This window comes from Gopherus evgoodei, chromosome 8, assembly GCF_007399415.2.
Source record: "Gopherus evgoodei ecotype Sinaloan lineage chromosome 8, rGopEvg1_v1.p, whole genome shotgun sequence".
NCBI lineage: Eukaryota > Metazoa > Chordata > Testudines > Testudinidae > Gopherus > Gopherus evgoodei.
In genome coordinates this window covers 77630981-77647657 of record NC_044329.1, presented here as the reverse complement: position 1 = coordinate 77647657, position 16677 = coordinate 77630981, and the positions used below count along the sequence as shown (strand labels likewise).

General features: G+C 41.2%; 1 protein-coding gene across 7 annotated transcripts in view; it reads left to right on the top strand.

Annotated features, from left to right (window-relative positions):
- SLC44A3 (solute carrier family 44 member 3) overlaps window positions 1–16469 on the top strand; it is a 166812-nt gene extending 150343 nt beyond the window's left edge. For all 7 annotated transcript variants that reach the window (XM_030573131.1, XM_030573133.1, XM_030573132.1 and 4 more), the window contains 3 exons: window positions 12030–12167; window positions 12779–13015; window positions 15098–16469. In XM_030573131.1, coding sequence (XP_030428991.1) covers window positions 12030–12167; window positions 12779–13015; window positions 15098–15238 — 516 coding nt within the window. In that variant the 3' untranslated portion in view covers window positions 15239–16469. The remainder of the gene's footprint in view (window positions 1–12029; window positions 12168–12778; window positions 13016–15097) is intronic.
- Window positions 16470–16677: the final 208 nt, after the last annotated feature.

Genomic DNA, 16677 nt, shown 5'->3' with positions numbered 1-16677 from the left:
TGGCAGGGCAGAAAGAGAGTCCCCGAGATAGTACAGACTTTTCTTCTGGGCTGAGTGTGTAGTTGGATAGATTGACGATATTGCTGGGTGGGTTAGGAGTACCACTGTTGTGGCCCCATGTGGCAGGTAGGAGTTTAGACAGCTTACAGTCCTTTTTCCTTTGAAGAGAGGTGAAGTGAGTAATGTAGATCTCCTGTCTTATTCTAGTGAAGTCCGTTTGTATAGAAGTTTGGTTATTAATGAGAGTCTCCAGGTTGGAGAGCTCTTTTTTGATGTTTTCCTGTTTGCTGTATAGGATGCTGATCAGGTGGTTCCTCAGTTTTTTTGATAGAGTATAACATAATCTCTCACTGTGGTCCGTGTAGTATGTAGATAGCAGTGGATTTTTTACCTTTAGTCCATTTGGTATGATGTCCATCCGTTTGCATTTGGAAAGGAAGATATCTGTCTGTATTTGTGCAAGTTTCTTCATGAACTTGTGGGTTGTTTGTTTCACTAGCATATCCAGAGGTGCCTGTGGCAAAGCAACAGAGAGATTACAAACAGCTGTAAGTAGCTGGGTGTAAAGGATGGTTTAGCAGTGGTTCTCAAACTTTTGTACTGGTGACCCTTTTCACATAGCTAGCCTCTGAGTGTGACATCCCCCCCCCCAATAAAAACACTTTTTAAAATATATTTAGCACCATTATAAATGCTGGAGGTAAAGTGGAATTTGGAGTGGAGGCTGACAGCTCGCGACCCCCCATGTAATAACCCTGCCACCCCCTGGGGGGTACCAACCCCAAGTATGAGAACCCCGATTTAGAAAGATCTTATTAGAAAAACTACAGTGGCCCTTCCCCATCTTTTTCAAGGTTTAGAAAGCCAGAGGGTTCTATGAGTCAGGTGACAGGCTGTTGAGATGTCGAGGGCCCAAATGGAGGATCTAGAGGATGCAAGAAGCCGAATAGAAGATGATGTCCAGCTCCTGATGGCTCATGGACACTGTGTGGCTTATTATTTATTACTGTGTTTGTAGGACAAACAGTACCTGGAGGCCTTATTCATTCAATATAGGGAACTAATTGTGTTGGGCACTAGACAAACAGTAAAATACATGGTGCTTGCCCTGAAGAGTTTATAATACAATCTAGATAGATAAATAACTGTCCACCCTGGGAGCTTTCACTAACAGAAAAAACTCTCTTATTAATCTTTTCTGATTTTCAGTATTACTTTATCTGGAATATAAACCAAAATGGAGCATGCACAAAATACAGTATTCCCTTTCTTAGAAAGACAACTTTTTTAGCTGTTATTTTCCAAGGTGTTTTTATTGGAAATAATTGATCTTTTACATACTGCCAGTTTTCAAATACTTGACTTCTACTCTTTTCTTCCTGGTCCTTTCTTCCACATTTCCCCTAACTCCATCTCCATTCTTGTCTATACTTATTTCTTGTGTTTTTACAAAGTCCCTTTGTCATCTGTGGTGGCTCTGACATCCTTTGCCATTAGAATAGAAACAGTAAGAAGATCTTCTTCACCCTAAAGATTATGTGTGGTGGTCTTCAGGGTTCTTGTTTCACTCCAGTCCCTTTTAATACTTTGTATGCTACAGTTCTGAAGATGCCATTGGGCAGTACAAGTTGAGCTTTGATAACTCTTAAAGTCAGATTCTGCTAGAGCTGCATTTTGCTATTTTAAAGTGGCTGCATAAATGAAAATGAATGCTGAATGGCTTGAAAGAAATAGGATATGTCTTAGTCCAGACCACACTAAATTCTTGTTCAACAAAATCATGAGTTCCGTGGGATGAACTTTCTCGGCTCACATTCTGGGTTAGATCTCATGGTCACTGACTTGGTTAAGAGCCTTGTAGTTAGTTTGGACTCCAAGCATGTTGTTGTCACCCTTCACCTTCGCTTCCTGCCCTTCGAAGATGATAGCCAATATAAAAGCATTTGGTTTCGCCAGCTGCTGTTGTATATTATTTATGTTTTTGTTACAAGAATGTCTAATTATTGTAATGCTGTCTGCTTGGGTCAAAGGCTTGTGCTTCAGTTCTTACTTTGTTAAAAGATTTCCTGTTATTTTCCTTGGCCATTGTAGTAAAAAATAGCTCTTTTAAAAAAAAACAAACCAAAAAACTGAGGGTTGTGTTTTGTGTGGTTTTTTTGTTGTTTTGTTTTTTTTAAATTCAAGATCATATTACTGTGCCTGTTGTTTAAATAATTGTTTGTTTGGATATGTTTTTGGCAAAGATGACCATGGCTCCAGCTTTGTAAACCAGAGCAACGTAGCATATGGGAGAAGGTTAGAAAAGAAGATAACCATAAACCTTTTGTAAGGTAACCTATAGAAGTTATAGCTATATGAAAAAAGTTAGAACAAGCACAGATGAGTGTATTATGCAGGATAATCAATTTGTCTAATCCTTCCCCCCTCTCCTCCCACAAAATAAGGTGTATGCAGGTTTTTGGGGGGTGATTAGGTAAATAAATCTGAACCAGGCTTCAAGTTTGCAAAATTGTGACCAAGATTTTCAAAAAGACAAGCCCAATTTTAGGTGTCTAAATAAGTGGCTTGATTTTCAAGAGTGCTGAACATTCAGTTACTCTCATTGAAATCCATAGAAGTTGCTGAGTGTTCAGCACTTCTGAAAATGAGGCCACCTATTTAGTTTCTGAATTTGGACTTAGGTTCAGAGCTGCCGAGAGGATTCAGAGGGCCTGGGGTCTTCAGTGGCGGGGGTCCCCGCTTCTGCAGTAATTCGTCGGCAGGGGGTCCTTCCGCTCTGGGACCTGCCGCAGAAGTGCCCCGAAGACCTGCAGCAGGGGCCCCCCGCCACCGAATTGCCGCCGAAGACCCGGCACTTCGGCGGCAGTTTGGTGGTGGAAGGGACCCCCCACAGCCGAATTGCTGCCGAAGACCTGGAGCGGAAGAAGCTCCGGGGTCCCGGCCCCGCGAGAGTTTCCGGGGCCCCCAGAGCAAGTGAAGGACCCCGCTCCAGGGGCCCTGAAAAACTCTTGTGAAGGCCCGTGCGGGGCCAGGGGCAAATTGCCCCACTTGCCGTCCCCCTCCCCCCCCACCTCCGGCCAGCCCTGCTTAGGTTTGAACCTAACTTTAGGAACACATTTTTAAAAATTTGACCTGTCTGTATATTTCTGATATTTATTTTTTTAAAAAATCTGAAATGTACTAAAAGCTTTAAGAGGGGTTTACGTTACTCAAATGTAGAACAGTTGTCATTGAAGTTGATCCTAGAGTTACTGCGTGTACTGACATTTTCCATTCTCTGTTTGTCCTTTGTTGCAGTCTTGTTCATCGGTGATAATATTCCCTTTGCAAATGCATCATTACCTGGGAATTCTAAAAAGAAATCCATAGAGAACCCTGATAGGTGGGAAGAAATCACATTTAAAAAAAATGAATTCAAATCTCTCCCCATCATTCCAACACTGATATTTTCTTATCCTACCTGTCTCTGAGGAGGAATTAAGTAATCTGATTGACACAAATTCTGATCTCGCAAGCTAAGCAGGGTTTAATGGATCAGTACTTGGATGGGAAACTTGCAGAGGAATAACAAGTGCCCCAGGAAGTAATGTTGGTGATTCAGACTATAGCACTCTTATCTGTGAGATAGTATCAACCCAGTGGCACATTATGTTGTGAGTGGGCACTATGCAGCTGGATATGCCATCTTTCAGATGAGATTTTAAACTTGGGCCCTGATTTTCATGTGCATCTCCTACAGGTGGAGAATTAGCCCATTGCCAACAATAGGGTATTTTACTATGTTGTTTGAACTGTCCAGTGCTGTGTGGATTTGGTGATCCCCCTTAATCATCTGTTACAACATAATATTGTTCAAGTGTGGATCCATTTAGGCTTCTTATTCTGCCTTTCTTTCCTTTTATCTATATGGTACTCCAAAGGATATTTGTTCACATGCTATATCTAAAAACCTGCAAACGCTGCATGTGGAATAGAAACAGTAGCTTGGATGTGCAGAACAGCACGACATTAATATTAAATATACCAAAACATGAACAGGATGCTAGATCTCTAAATAATGGAAAGAGATTATAACTGCCCTTTCACTCATCCGCAGATTTCAAAAGTGGCTCAGGCAATAAGAACCTCTTGCTGATTACCTTCTCCCTAGACTTTCCATTAAGGCCTGTTCACTGAATAAATGTCCCTTGTTTGTGGATTTTCAGGATTATCTGCACTTCTGTATCTCCACTCTTCTGTCTTTAGTTCACTAATTCAAAGCATCAGGTCCTAGGCTAGAAAACAGCTGGTATATAGTAATATCTTCTGTTCTTCTCCCCTCAGCTCAGTTCAAACACAGTCTCCTGGAAATGAATCATAATCCCAAAGCACTCATCTGAGTCTCATACAGATCTCTAAGGACCTTGCTCAAGAGATGCCTAGGATATATCTACACTGCAATAAAAAAACCCACTGATGGCCTGTGCTAGGTGATGGGGGTTCGCAGGGCTCAACCTAAGGGCTGTTTAATTGCAATGTAGATGGTTATGCTCGGGCTGGAGCCCAGGCTCTAATATCCTGCAAAGTGGGGGGATTTCAGAGCTCAGGCTGCAGCTTGAGCCCGAACGTCTGCACTACAGTTAAACAGCCCCGTGGGCCAGCAGTGGGCTTTTAATTACAGTGGAGACTTTCCTTCAAAGACATCCTGCCATTACCTGGGTTACTTGTTAGTCACTAATAGTTATAACATGTGCTGACTATAGAGTTCTGTTGCAGTGGCCACTTATAATCATTAAAGATTCAGTGACACTTCCCGCATAAGCAGCAGTGTTACCCCAATGTTCTGTTTGGACTACAATTTGGGTAATTATATTCTGCCTGCCTAAATTCCCTCCGTACTTGCAACTGGGTCCTGTCCTGTGGCATAACGTTACTATGTTAAACAGCTCACCCCAAATCTACTGTATTTCTGATTTGTATGTGTATAATACATTAGTAAAACTCTCTGGGATCTATCTGGATGAAAGGTGCATTATGAATACAAAATCATTATCCTTCTGTTTGCCAACATTTGTTAGAATTACCATAGATTTTTCATCATCTTGCATTCATGGTTTCAGTAAGGCCCAGATAAACCTATCCAAATCATCTCAAGTAAAATCCAGTGGATTGGAATTTCTCTTCCATATAAATAATCCCCTTTTTTTTGGTTTGGTAGTCACAATTTCTGCCTCGTCTCTTAAATAGTTGTGGCAGTTCCTTAACTTTGGGTATTTCAAAGACATCTCTCCTTCCTTAGTCTTGTTTCAATAAATGTATTTTATAGTACATCACCAGAAGTGTAATTTTGCTTTTCTATGTCCGGTTTGGGTTGATCTGCAGCCAACTGGCAAGCACCCATTCCAAAGTGCAGCACATAGGTTTCTGAAGGAATTTCTGAGAAGCGTGTGGTTTCTTTATTCTAATCTGCACCATGATTTTGAGGCTGCAATGGCATATAGAACCTTGTGGCGGCCATTAGTGATAATAGCCAGTGTTATGGCTCACCATTTATTGGTACTGAAATTCAGCAAAATTATGAAATTATTTTAACTGCCTTATTATATAAATATAAAAGTAATAGTAACCCTAGTTAACAATCATATTCATGTCTACTGGTGTGCTTTCTTCCGTAATTTAAACCTTTGGGTGGCAGTCTGGCAAGAGCTTTGTGGTCATGGGATTAAAATACCTTGTGCAAAAGTGATGTGGATGCAGACAAAATCGAGAAACGCTGATATAAATACACTTTCTTCTGCAGACTGTCAAACATTCTTACTATCTTACCCCATCAGATACCTCTTCCTATCCCCATCCTCCCAAAATTACTGTATTTTAATGTTACTGACAGATTTGCTACTAGATGGTCGGCTAGAGTTTTCAGGCATCTCAAAAACACAGTCAACTAAAAGAATGAATAGTTTCAGTTAAATCATATTTTTTTAAAAAAGCTTGTTTGCTTTCCCTAAGGGCCTTCATAAATGCCTCAACAGGAAATAAAAACTTCGGTTTTATATATTCTATTGTATGGTTTACCATGTGGGAATTAGAGAACAATTATACTGTACTGGCCTATGATTCCATTGATGCAGGTTGAAGTGAACTTTTGACTCCATAATAAGCTCTCAGTTAATAGCAAGTGTAGTTCATAGACCTGACTTTGATCTGTGATTGTCCATTAGTGTCTGCCAAATGAAACTTCCTTTTTAAAACAAGGAAGCAGGTGCCAAGGAATTCAGAAACAGTGCTTTTGAGACGGGTAACTCCTGAGCTATGCTGGGGCTCAGCACAGGTTTATTTGAGAACATCCAAATGAGAATCAGTGTGGCACTAACTACAGAGAACATACATTAGGGCTACGGGGTCAATAGAGGCAGAGTCCTTATGGTTAGGTCCCATGGTTGAGAGGAAACCCAGATGCAGCAGTGAGTTGCTGAGGGAGAGGAATGGGGCTGAGACAGAGAATGTGCTGCTAGTACCAGTCTGTCTTTGATAGCCAGGGAGGGACTAGATTACATGCATGGAAAAGAACAAGAAGACAGTGGAGGGGCATGCGTAGTCCCTTGAGCAGGTCAAGGATTCAAGGATGGAAAGGGCTGAAGATCAAGGAGTTGAGAAGATCAAGGAGTTGAGGCCTGTGAGTCTGTGTAGGGCACATCAGGAAAGTTGTTGGAGGGTGGACTGGTGTTTTAATGTAGCCCTTTGGATGAGTAGCACTTTTTTAAATTTCCTGAGACTTCAAGAGATGGTATTTTCCAAGGCACTGAAGGAGTCCTGCATTTCCTCCCTGTTGCAGTTCTCACAGGCCCCATGTTGCTCTGTTTCGTCCCTCTATTCAGAGGTGGCGTGACATGGTTTCCTCCAGAGTCTGCTCTGATACTGCTCTGTAAGCTAGCCAGAGTTACATCATAGTCTCTTATTTATCCAGCTTTCATTCTCTGAGCATATTTCTATGGCACTCAGGATTTAAACTCAGATCCACCACATTGCAGGCCGGCCCTCTAGAGTCTGCGGCTCTATTGAAGCAAAGAAAAAATCAGGCCAGGCTGGGCAGAAGAAGCTGAAGTGGGATATCTAAGCAGCTTGGTTTTGGCTTCTTTTTTAAGATGACTCTGTTGCTATGGCAATTCTTTTTCACTGAGCTCATTTTGTTATAGCCAATCCTTCAATGGAGGACTGTGTTCAGCTGTTATACAAAGTAGCAATTATTCTCAACAGACAGAGAATTTATGGCCTGGATCTCTGCCACAGTGCTTTTCTCATGAAGCTAGCAGGTCAGTTTTTCCAAGACCCTTGACATTCTGTGTTGTGAAATATAGAAGGATGTTTTTTCTAAGTAGTTTTCTTGCATACTGTGGTATTAGAAAATATGTAAACATTCACATTCCTTATTTATCTGTCCTGATACTGAGAAATATGTCTGGTTCCCAGGCTTCAAAGCAAAGAGGGCTGTGTTCTTCACAAAGGTGGTTTTGGTACATTAACTCTTTTTAGTGAAGGAGTGAGGTTGTGTCTTATCTACTGCATCCCAGGCCCTTTGATTTATGGCGCAGCTCTGATGTCATAACTGCTTGCCTGTAGTCCTTTGGGAAGGACTGCGCTAGTGGAAAATCACTAGTATATTAAACAGAATCTAGTGACTAAGGGAAAAGTTTAAAATCTATTGAAATCTATTTATATTGCCTGTTTCCAAATGAAAGCAAATTCTAAATTGACTTTGATTTACCTTCCCTTACTCAGCAAATATATCTTTCCATGAAAGGAAATGAGTTAGTGAATTCTCCCGCTAACTAGAAAACAATGGAACATTTAAGATTTCATAACACGTTGGAAATGCTCCTTTTGATTTAGGATTTGGGACGCTCTTTCCAAATAGGTGTTAGGCTGAGTATAATGTTGTGTGTTAACGATTGTAACTGCTCAGTTTGGGGACACTGATTTAGCTATTGTCTGTCTGTCTGTGTTGGTTGCTGGTGATTGTTGCAGATCCTAGCAAGTGACCCTTTTCAGTCACTCACTAGTACTGTTGTGAGGGAAATCCAAGCCTCTTTCGCTCTAGATTCCTGTGTGTTTTAAGCCCCTGGTGTATGAATGGAGTCCAGCCATTTCTCGGTCCCTAGGCACATTTTCAGGGCTCAGACCTTCCATCTAGTACCCCCTTGTGATCTGGAACTTGCTGTCCAGCTGTCTAATCCCTCTGGGTGCAGTGGTGACCCCTCAAGATATCTTGTTGTTAAACACACCCTCTCCCAAGAACTCCACCCCAAGGGGTTAAGTTTCTGGTTTATAGTTTAATTCTCTAAGGTGCATGCAGCAGTTGTGAAGCAGTTAACATGCACACAGAGTCTGCACGTCTAACACATTTATTCTCTTTTATACTTGATCCTAAAATATCAGGGTTGGGAGGGACCTCAGGAGATCTAGTCCAAAACCCTGCTCAAAGCAGGACTCATCCCTAGACAGATTTTTGCCCCAGATCCCTAAATGGCCCCTTCAAGGATTGAACTCTCAATACTGGGTTTAGCAAGCCAGTGCTCAAACCACTGAGCTGTCCCTCCCCCATACAAAATAATAAACACTAAATTCACATCTCTGTCTCAGTTTCCTCATCACTCCAGGGCATTCTTTTGGACTGGGGTCGGAGTCCGGAGTCCGGGTTTTCAGAGGCCTTGGGGCCATCTGGGCATAGGAAAGTGGTCAGAGCACCTTGCCCCATGATGCTGCCCCATCCTGGGTGACCTTGCTTTCTCCTCCCCCTTGCTGCTTCCTCCTGTCTGACTCTCATATTCCTGTGTGGCTTGCTTTTTAAACCCTGCTGGCTTCCTTTGTTCTGCCTTTTATGTAACTTTCTACTGCTCCTTCCTTCCTTATTTCTTCCACTCCTCAGGTGATTGAGCCAAAACTGGTTTTGTAAAGATGCAGCTCATTCATTGTACCTGACTAGGATCACTGAATCCTAATAACCTCCATTGTATCAGTCTGGCGTGTACCTGCCAGCAGTGGTGGATCCACATACATTTAGACACCTGTGATACAGCAGTTTTTCCTAAATCAACTTCACAATACCAACCAGAAGTCTTATGTACAGGCATAATAGCCCCAGTTCTTCACAGTGGCTAAGGCCACCATCCAACAAAACCCTCCAGTAATGTGCTTAATGTCAACCATGCAGATAGGCCTGTTCATATGCTTTAAAATTAGGCAGGTACATAAGTGGTTTAATGGATTAGGAACATAGAGACCTGAACTGTGAGACTGAGGTTTTAATATGTGTGGAACCAATGTGTTATTTCATTGTTTGTATAATAAACTAGTAAAATGTGGTTAAAGTGCATGGAATTGCTCTCTAAACCATGCATTTTATCTTGTACCTGTAAATTTGTTCAAAGCATGGAGAGAGCTTGGTTTAGGAGATTTAGCCTGCACTGTGAAAGCCAGGAACTCCTGAGTTCTAATCCTGCCTCAGTCACTGACTGCTTTTGTGACATTGATCAACTCACTCAATCTCTTTGTGCTTCTTTTTACTCCCGTAATATTGTATTATTACTTACCTGTCTGCCTTGCTGAGTGTTGTGGTGATTTGGTTAATGTTTATATGGTTTGAAATTTCAAAGCGTTGACTAAATGCTGCTGCTGCTGCTTCTGTTTCTGCTTTGTTTGCTTGTAGTACCACAAATCATCATGCAGGTGCTATTCGCATCCCAACATAGCTGGCAAGTGCATTTTTGTCTTTTGAAGGATGGAAATAGTGTTTGTACAAAAGTACATAGTATTCTCTTGATATTCAAGAGAAGAGACTGTGCCAGTTATATAAGTAGAGTCCAGTCCTGCTTTCATTGAAGTTAATGGCAAAACTCACATCCACTTCAGTGAAGCAGGACCAGGTACGTAGCCTTTACGCTTAGGATACTGAAGGCAAATAATGTCACAGAGTGTTAAATAAATCCATCAAAGCTTGTAAAGTGCATTGAGATCTTCAGATGGAAGACATGCTATGCCCATAGTATTACTAATCATTATTACTAACAGATACTTTAGCTAATATTTTTATACCCTGCACAGACATTGTTACGGTACTGGCAAGGAAAAGGAGCAGCTTGAGTAGAAATGAAACTGTCTAGTACGGGAGTCTGTTTTTCTAACCAGCTTATTTAAAATAATATGAACAAGCAGATATGCATGCAAACATTCTACATTCTGTGTCCATTCCGCTGTCTTATGTATGTATTGCCTAGTGCTGTAGAAATCAGTCTTGACATGAATTATTTTAAGCTCTGTGGAAGCACTTGGAACACATTTGGTGCTATATAATAATTTCCCAATGAAAGAACATCATTGCTTACATGACCCCACTGTGTGGTTTCACTGATTTAGGAACTGAAACTATTTCCCTTGTCTCATCAGATAAAATGAATATTATGCTACTACAGTGTTTCTCAAACTGTGGTTCGCAGCTCCAGCCCAATGGGAGCCGCTGGAAGCGACGCGGGCCGAGGTACTTACTGGCCGCTGCTTCCAGCAGCTCCCATTGGCCTGCAGCGGTGAACCGCGGCCAGTGGGAGCCACGATCAGCCAGATCTGCAGACGGGGCGGGTAAACAAACTGTCCCGGCCCGCCAGGGGCTTTCCCTATACAAACGTCGACCCCAGTTCGAGAAACGCTGTACTACTACGTTTATACCAGAAGTCTTAATTTGCTTTTATGAATACCCTTTTTAAAATATTTTAAAATACAGTCATGTCATAGTTTATATTATACCAGGACTTGGTGCCTAGATGTTATTTTCCATGACTGGGATAACTAACTGGGCATTCTAGGAATATGTAAAGTAAATAGATGCTATACTGGGCAGTTCTGTATTTTGATTTATAATAAGAAAAAGTGGAAAGTTAGACCAGAAATCCAGAAAGAAATATTTCCTTCAGCAGATGCTGAGAATTTTTTTTATTCACAAGCAAAGCAGAAGGTGTTCTAATCCCTAAATAAACAGTGAGGCCATCAAATTCCTTTTGCACAAAAACTCTTGCATTCTGTTAGTCTTAGTGAGCATGCCAAACTCAACTAATGTTTTTAATACTGTATAATCTGGCTTCTTTTTTCAAAAACTAGTATAGTATAATTATATTTTATATATCGTGACATTTTTCCTGCTCCTTATTCAGATACTAATTCAACTCCTCATTGATGATTTCTGTCCATTATGTTGATATAAACTATTTTGAAAAGATGCTAGAAGAATCCTATAGAAGTAGATGATAAGGCTATCCTCCAGTCTGCCTTTGCAAAACTCCTCTTGAAGACAAATAATAGTAAAATCTTGCAAAAATCTCGGTACCTACTTGAAAATCCTGAGTGCCCGCAATTTCCACTGAAATCAACATATATTTTCCCCACATAAGACCAACTGATCTAGTCCCGACACTCCCTGCCACTCTTATTATTATTTTGTCTTTCTGTGAAGTAGTTTTTTTTATGGTTATGGGTCAATGAAAATTCAAAAGCTCAATAGTAAGTGAAAGGGTCAGATACAAAACTTGTTTAATCATTGATTTTTAAATGTGAAAAGTTTAATAACAAGTGTTACTTTTTGTTTCATTTGTATAATTTACCAAACACAACACTCTAGCTGGCATATACATCGAAAAGGCGGCCAGCATGGCATATGTCCAGATACGAGTTTCATTGTAGTTTACATGTCATATTAGTTATTCGTTATCAAAGGACATGGGTGTGGCTCTGCAGTGTTCCAAAAGAAATTGGAAAGAGGTAGTTTCGAATCACAAATTTTACTTTTGTCCTTTTTTAACTAGCGCAGAAGTTATGTGAAAAGTCAGTTTGAAGTTACAGGCATAGTTAATATACTTGCTTGAAATTAAACTGCAAGACTATGCAAAATAACTCTTGTATGTGCAAGCACAACATCGATATTTCCAAAGATATTTTAAGGCTTTCCTTTTCCCATAGTAAATTCCAGATTAAAAGATTTCTACCTTTTTATTCTCTCATTTCAGCATGTATACACCACAACGGCCATAAATGGGACAAATTTTTGTACCTCGGCAAAGGATGCTCTCTTTATTTTAGCAAAGAATTCTGCTAATATAGCATTCATTAATTGCTTTGGAGACTTCATTATTTTTCTAGGAAAGGTAAGAGACTGTAATTTACAAAGTCCATGTATAAACTCCTAATTATAGACTAACTATAGGCCCAATCCTGTAATAATGAAGACAAAGATTTGAGACTGATTCTCTTTTCACATACACTAAGTAAATCGGGAGTATGACTCTGTTGAAGTCATGGAGTTACACTAATGTAAAATGAGCTTGATGAGAGGAGAATCAGGTTCTTGCATTTTTGTTGGAGGAACTTAATTCACCGCTTACTATATTTACTTCATTATTATCATTAGTATTACAGAAGCATCGAGAGGCCTCATTGCACTAAATGCTGCACAAACACATGGTAAGAGAGAGTTAATGCCCGTTAGAACTTTGTCTAATTTAAGACAAGGCATGACAAGTGGGTATAACAAACATATGGCAAGGACATGAATGGGAGGACAAGAATAACTGATAGTAAATCTGTGTATCCACATGTGTCCTGTGTGAACAGCTAGATGGTTTCAAATTGATTGATCTCAAGCCTTCTCTCCCGTTTATGAAATAAATTGTCTTTAAAAGATTAGCCAATAAAAAATTTGCCATAGCTTTGGTGCATATTGTAATATAGCTGCTTCCTTTTTTTCCCCTTTATACAGGTGTTTGTTGTATGTTTCACAGTTTTTGGAGGGCTAATGGCATTTAACTACCATCATGAGTTCCATGTGTGGGTAGTTCCTCTGTTGCTAGTTGCACTTTTTGCCTGCTTGGTAGCCCACAGCTTTTTGTCGGTTTTCGAAGTGGTCATGGATGCCCTGTTCTTTTGTTTTGCAATTGATATGGAAACAAATGATGGATCTCCAGAGAAGCCATACTTCATGGATCAAGAATTACTGGTAAACTCTTGTAGACACAGCAGACAGATAAATTCAGTAATACGTTTTAATAGTATATTGATCAAGTGGTGTTCTAGTGCCTAAGATTCACTTTCCCCTACTCCCCCACACCCTTAAAAACTAACCCACAATAAATGCCTTCTCCAGCTCCTTAGAAGATGTGGACTAAAGGATACAAATTATATAATAAAGTTAACATCTCCCATTGGGTCTCCCAGTGCATCTGCTTTAGTCTTTTAGACCCAGTCTCTCTGGATAAAAACCACCTTCGTTTGTGTTTTTCATAGGTTAAATACATTTATTGGTGCTTAACAAATTAATAGGTGACCCAGTATGTAGAGTCCCCATCTACATCATGAAGACCTAAAACTAGAAATGTAGATGTAATGTATCTTAACTTGCATCCAGAAATGTTCCCTCTAGTTTTCAGCAGTTGTTCAGGTAGCTATGGTAAGCCCTGAAGACACTACAATTTTGAACAAACCTCATCCTTGTCTGGCAAACTTAATCAGTCTCTTTCCACTGGGTTGTTTATCTGTATCATGAGAATTCCTGTGCCAGACTCCTGATGATCCATGATGGAGAATCATTCGAAAGATTAGGAAGACAGTTTAAGTTTAAACAAATATTCAGTAGTTAGTGATAGTAAAAGGTATTTTAGTTACAGAGGCACGTGGAATGTTTAAATGTACATAGACCTTTTCTTTCATATGGAGAGGAAGGTTAAAGAGACAGATGTTCTTTCCTTTCATGCTGCTTTCTGTCCAGGTCTGCATTTTTCCTCACATGCCATGTGACAAAGACAGTATTACTGGTCCATGAAAAATAAATTTAGCAGCCAAAATAACCCATACAAAATGGATGCTCTTGATGGATTTCGTCAGAAAAGATGCCATAATAGCTGATTTGAAATAGTACATGTTCCTTGTAATGTTCACAGAATTCAGTTTTTGGGGTGGGGGGTTTAAACACCCAAACTTCCTATAAATGAATATAACCCTTTGGCCAAAAGAAGAGTTACACCTCTGCCTCGATATAACACTGTCCTTGGGAGCCAAAAAATCTTATTGTGTTATAGGTGAAACCATGTTATATTGAACTTACTTTGATCCACCGAAGTGCACAGCCCTGCCCCCTCGGAGCGCTGCTTTACCATGCTGTATTCGAATTCATGTTATATCGGGTGGTGGTCTATCGAGGTAGTGGTGTATTTGGTTTTTTGTTCCCATTCAGGACAGCACTTAACCACATGCTTAAGACTATGCATGTGTTTACGTTCTGTCATGAATAGAGAGAGATTCTTGAGCATGGAATCTTTTGGAGTCTTGCCCTCCAAACTTTTCCTTCTTCAAATGAGAGACTTCTCCTTCTGTCAACCACAAACTATTTGCCAAATACCAGAATGTGTCTAACTTTAATTTGTGCCTCAAGAAGGCAATTTATAGCCACTCCCTGTCTGCACTGCACTGCTGTGTATATTCTTTCCTAATCCCTACTACCAGGCTCTCCAACTCTGGCCTTAACTCCCTGTGGCCACGTCCAGACTAGGGTATTAAAATCGATTTTAGATACGCAACTTCAGCTACGTGAATAACGTAGCTGAAGTCGAATTTCTAAAATCGAGGTACTCACCCGTCCAGACGGCGCGGCATCGATGTCCGCGGCTCTCCATGTCAATTCCGGAACTCCGTTCGGGTTGATGGAGTTCCGGAATCGATGTAAGCGTGCTCGGGCATCAATACATCGCGTCCAGACTAGACACGATATATTGATCCCCAAGCAATCGATTTTAACCCGTCGATGCCGCGGGTTAGTCTGGACGTGGGCTGTGCAACTTGCCGTGCCCTTGAGGCGAGAGGGAAATAAAGCTTTCCAGTAAGGGAGGTTGTAGAGAGACTGCTCTCTCCTCAACAGCTGTAATCATCCCACTAGACATAGCCAGTTTCCAGTGTCATCCACTTGGGAACTAGCTGGTTGAAGGGTTTAACGCTCCATGCTAATTGTCCTCCTTTTCAGTGTTTCACCAGGTTGTTGATTAGTTTAAATTTCTGGATGACCTTGTCCTTTATTTCTGCTTTGTAGAGTTTTGTGAATCACAGCACCAAGCTAACAGAGTGGGAGAAAAACAGAAAGCAAAAGACCCCCCAAAACAATGAAGATGGTACAGAACTACAGCCTATGGTGAGACGGGAGCAAAGACGATGTGATGAGGACATCAAATAACATGTTGTCTCCCAGGTGTACTACAGGAATGGGGATAGACTGTAAATATTTATTTTTCTACTTTATGATTTCTTGCAGCAGCCAAATTGTTGAGCCCCAGGGCTTTCATCCTTTCACACTAATCATTGTTACTAACACTGGAAGCTCAGGGCCAGATTGTGGCCATGAATGGCCAGCAATGAACTCTGCTGGTATAAAGCAGGCACAGCTGGCTTTTGTGCCAACCACCCTTCCCATCCCCAGCATAGAGAGGGATGAAGAGGCACAGAGAGAGCATATGGCGGGATTCCTCGCAGCCACATTGATCCTCCATTGGCGTAAAGATTCAAAAGGCCTTAAGTGTAAATTTCTGTAGTGCTAGGTTGTTCTAATTCACACTGGGACTGGTATAGATATCCTGCTTCCATGCACAGAGCAGTACTCAGATGTGGTGGAGACTCTGGCACATGTTTTAAGCTGATATTTTTGTTTGATTGTGCTTTACACTATTTTAAAATTATGAAGTGAAAGAAGGGAGATGCCCCCTCAAGATGCAGTTTCAGACTTAAAGACTAAGGGTGTGTCTTCAAGCACAATTAACTCAAGTTATAATTTGTGTTACCCCTAGACTCTCATCCATACTCAAATCTCTAATTTGAGTTAGGCCATGTCTACACTACATAGTTTTGTCAACATAAGGCAGCTTATGTTGACCTAACTAGAGGTGTACACACTGCAATGCTCCTCCCGCTGCTTTAACTGTCACATAGCAACTGCCCAGCATGCTGGCTCCATGGAGTACCCTGCCTTGAGTACCCGGAAGGTGGTGGATCTCCTGGATCTGTGGGGAGAGGAGGCTGTGCAGGTGCAGCTCTGCTCCAGCCTCAGAAACTTGCTCGGGGCATGAAGGAGAAGGGCTACGACATACAGCAGTTCAAAGAGCTGCAGAAGGCAAGGGAGGCAAATAGTCACCTCTGGTGCGGAGCCACAGACATGCCGCTTTTACAAGGATGAGGCTGGGTTCAGTGTTGGTGAATAGCTCCCCCACTTGAGCTCCTCTTATAGCCTTGTGTTTATAATGCCAGCACAAGACTGAAGAGCAGTACAGGATCCATGCGTTCTGCCACACATGGCTGGCTCACAGGTGACCAGGGCGGCTGAAAAGCAGCTGGAAACCTAGTAGGATGCCCATGGAATGATGGGATTGAGAAACCTGCATCATGTGACATTGAACCTGCCCCCATAAGGCATTGCAAACCCTTTCCAAAACACTCTGCGGCCAGTTGCACAGTGGGATAGCTATCCACAGTGCACTGCTCTCTGTGTTAATACAAGAGCTGCAACTGTGGATATACTATGCCCATACAAGGAACATAGTGTGGATGTGCAACAGCTGATTAATTACAGCAATTTAACTTTGTAGTGTAGACATTAGCCTGAAATGGTGTTTTATGCTCAAA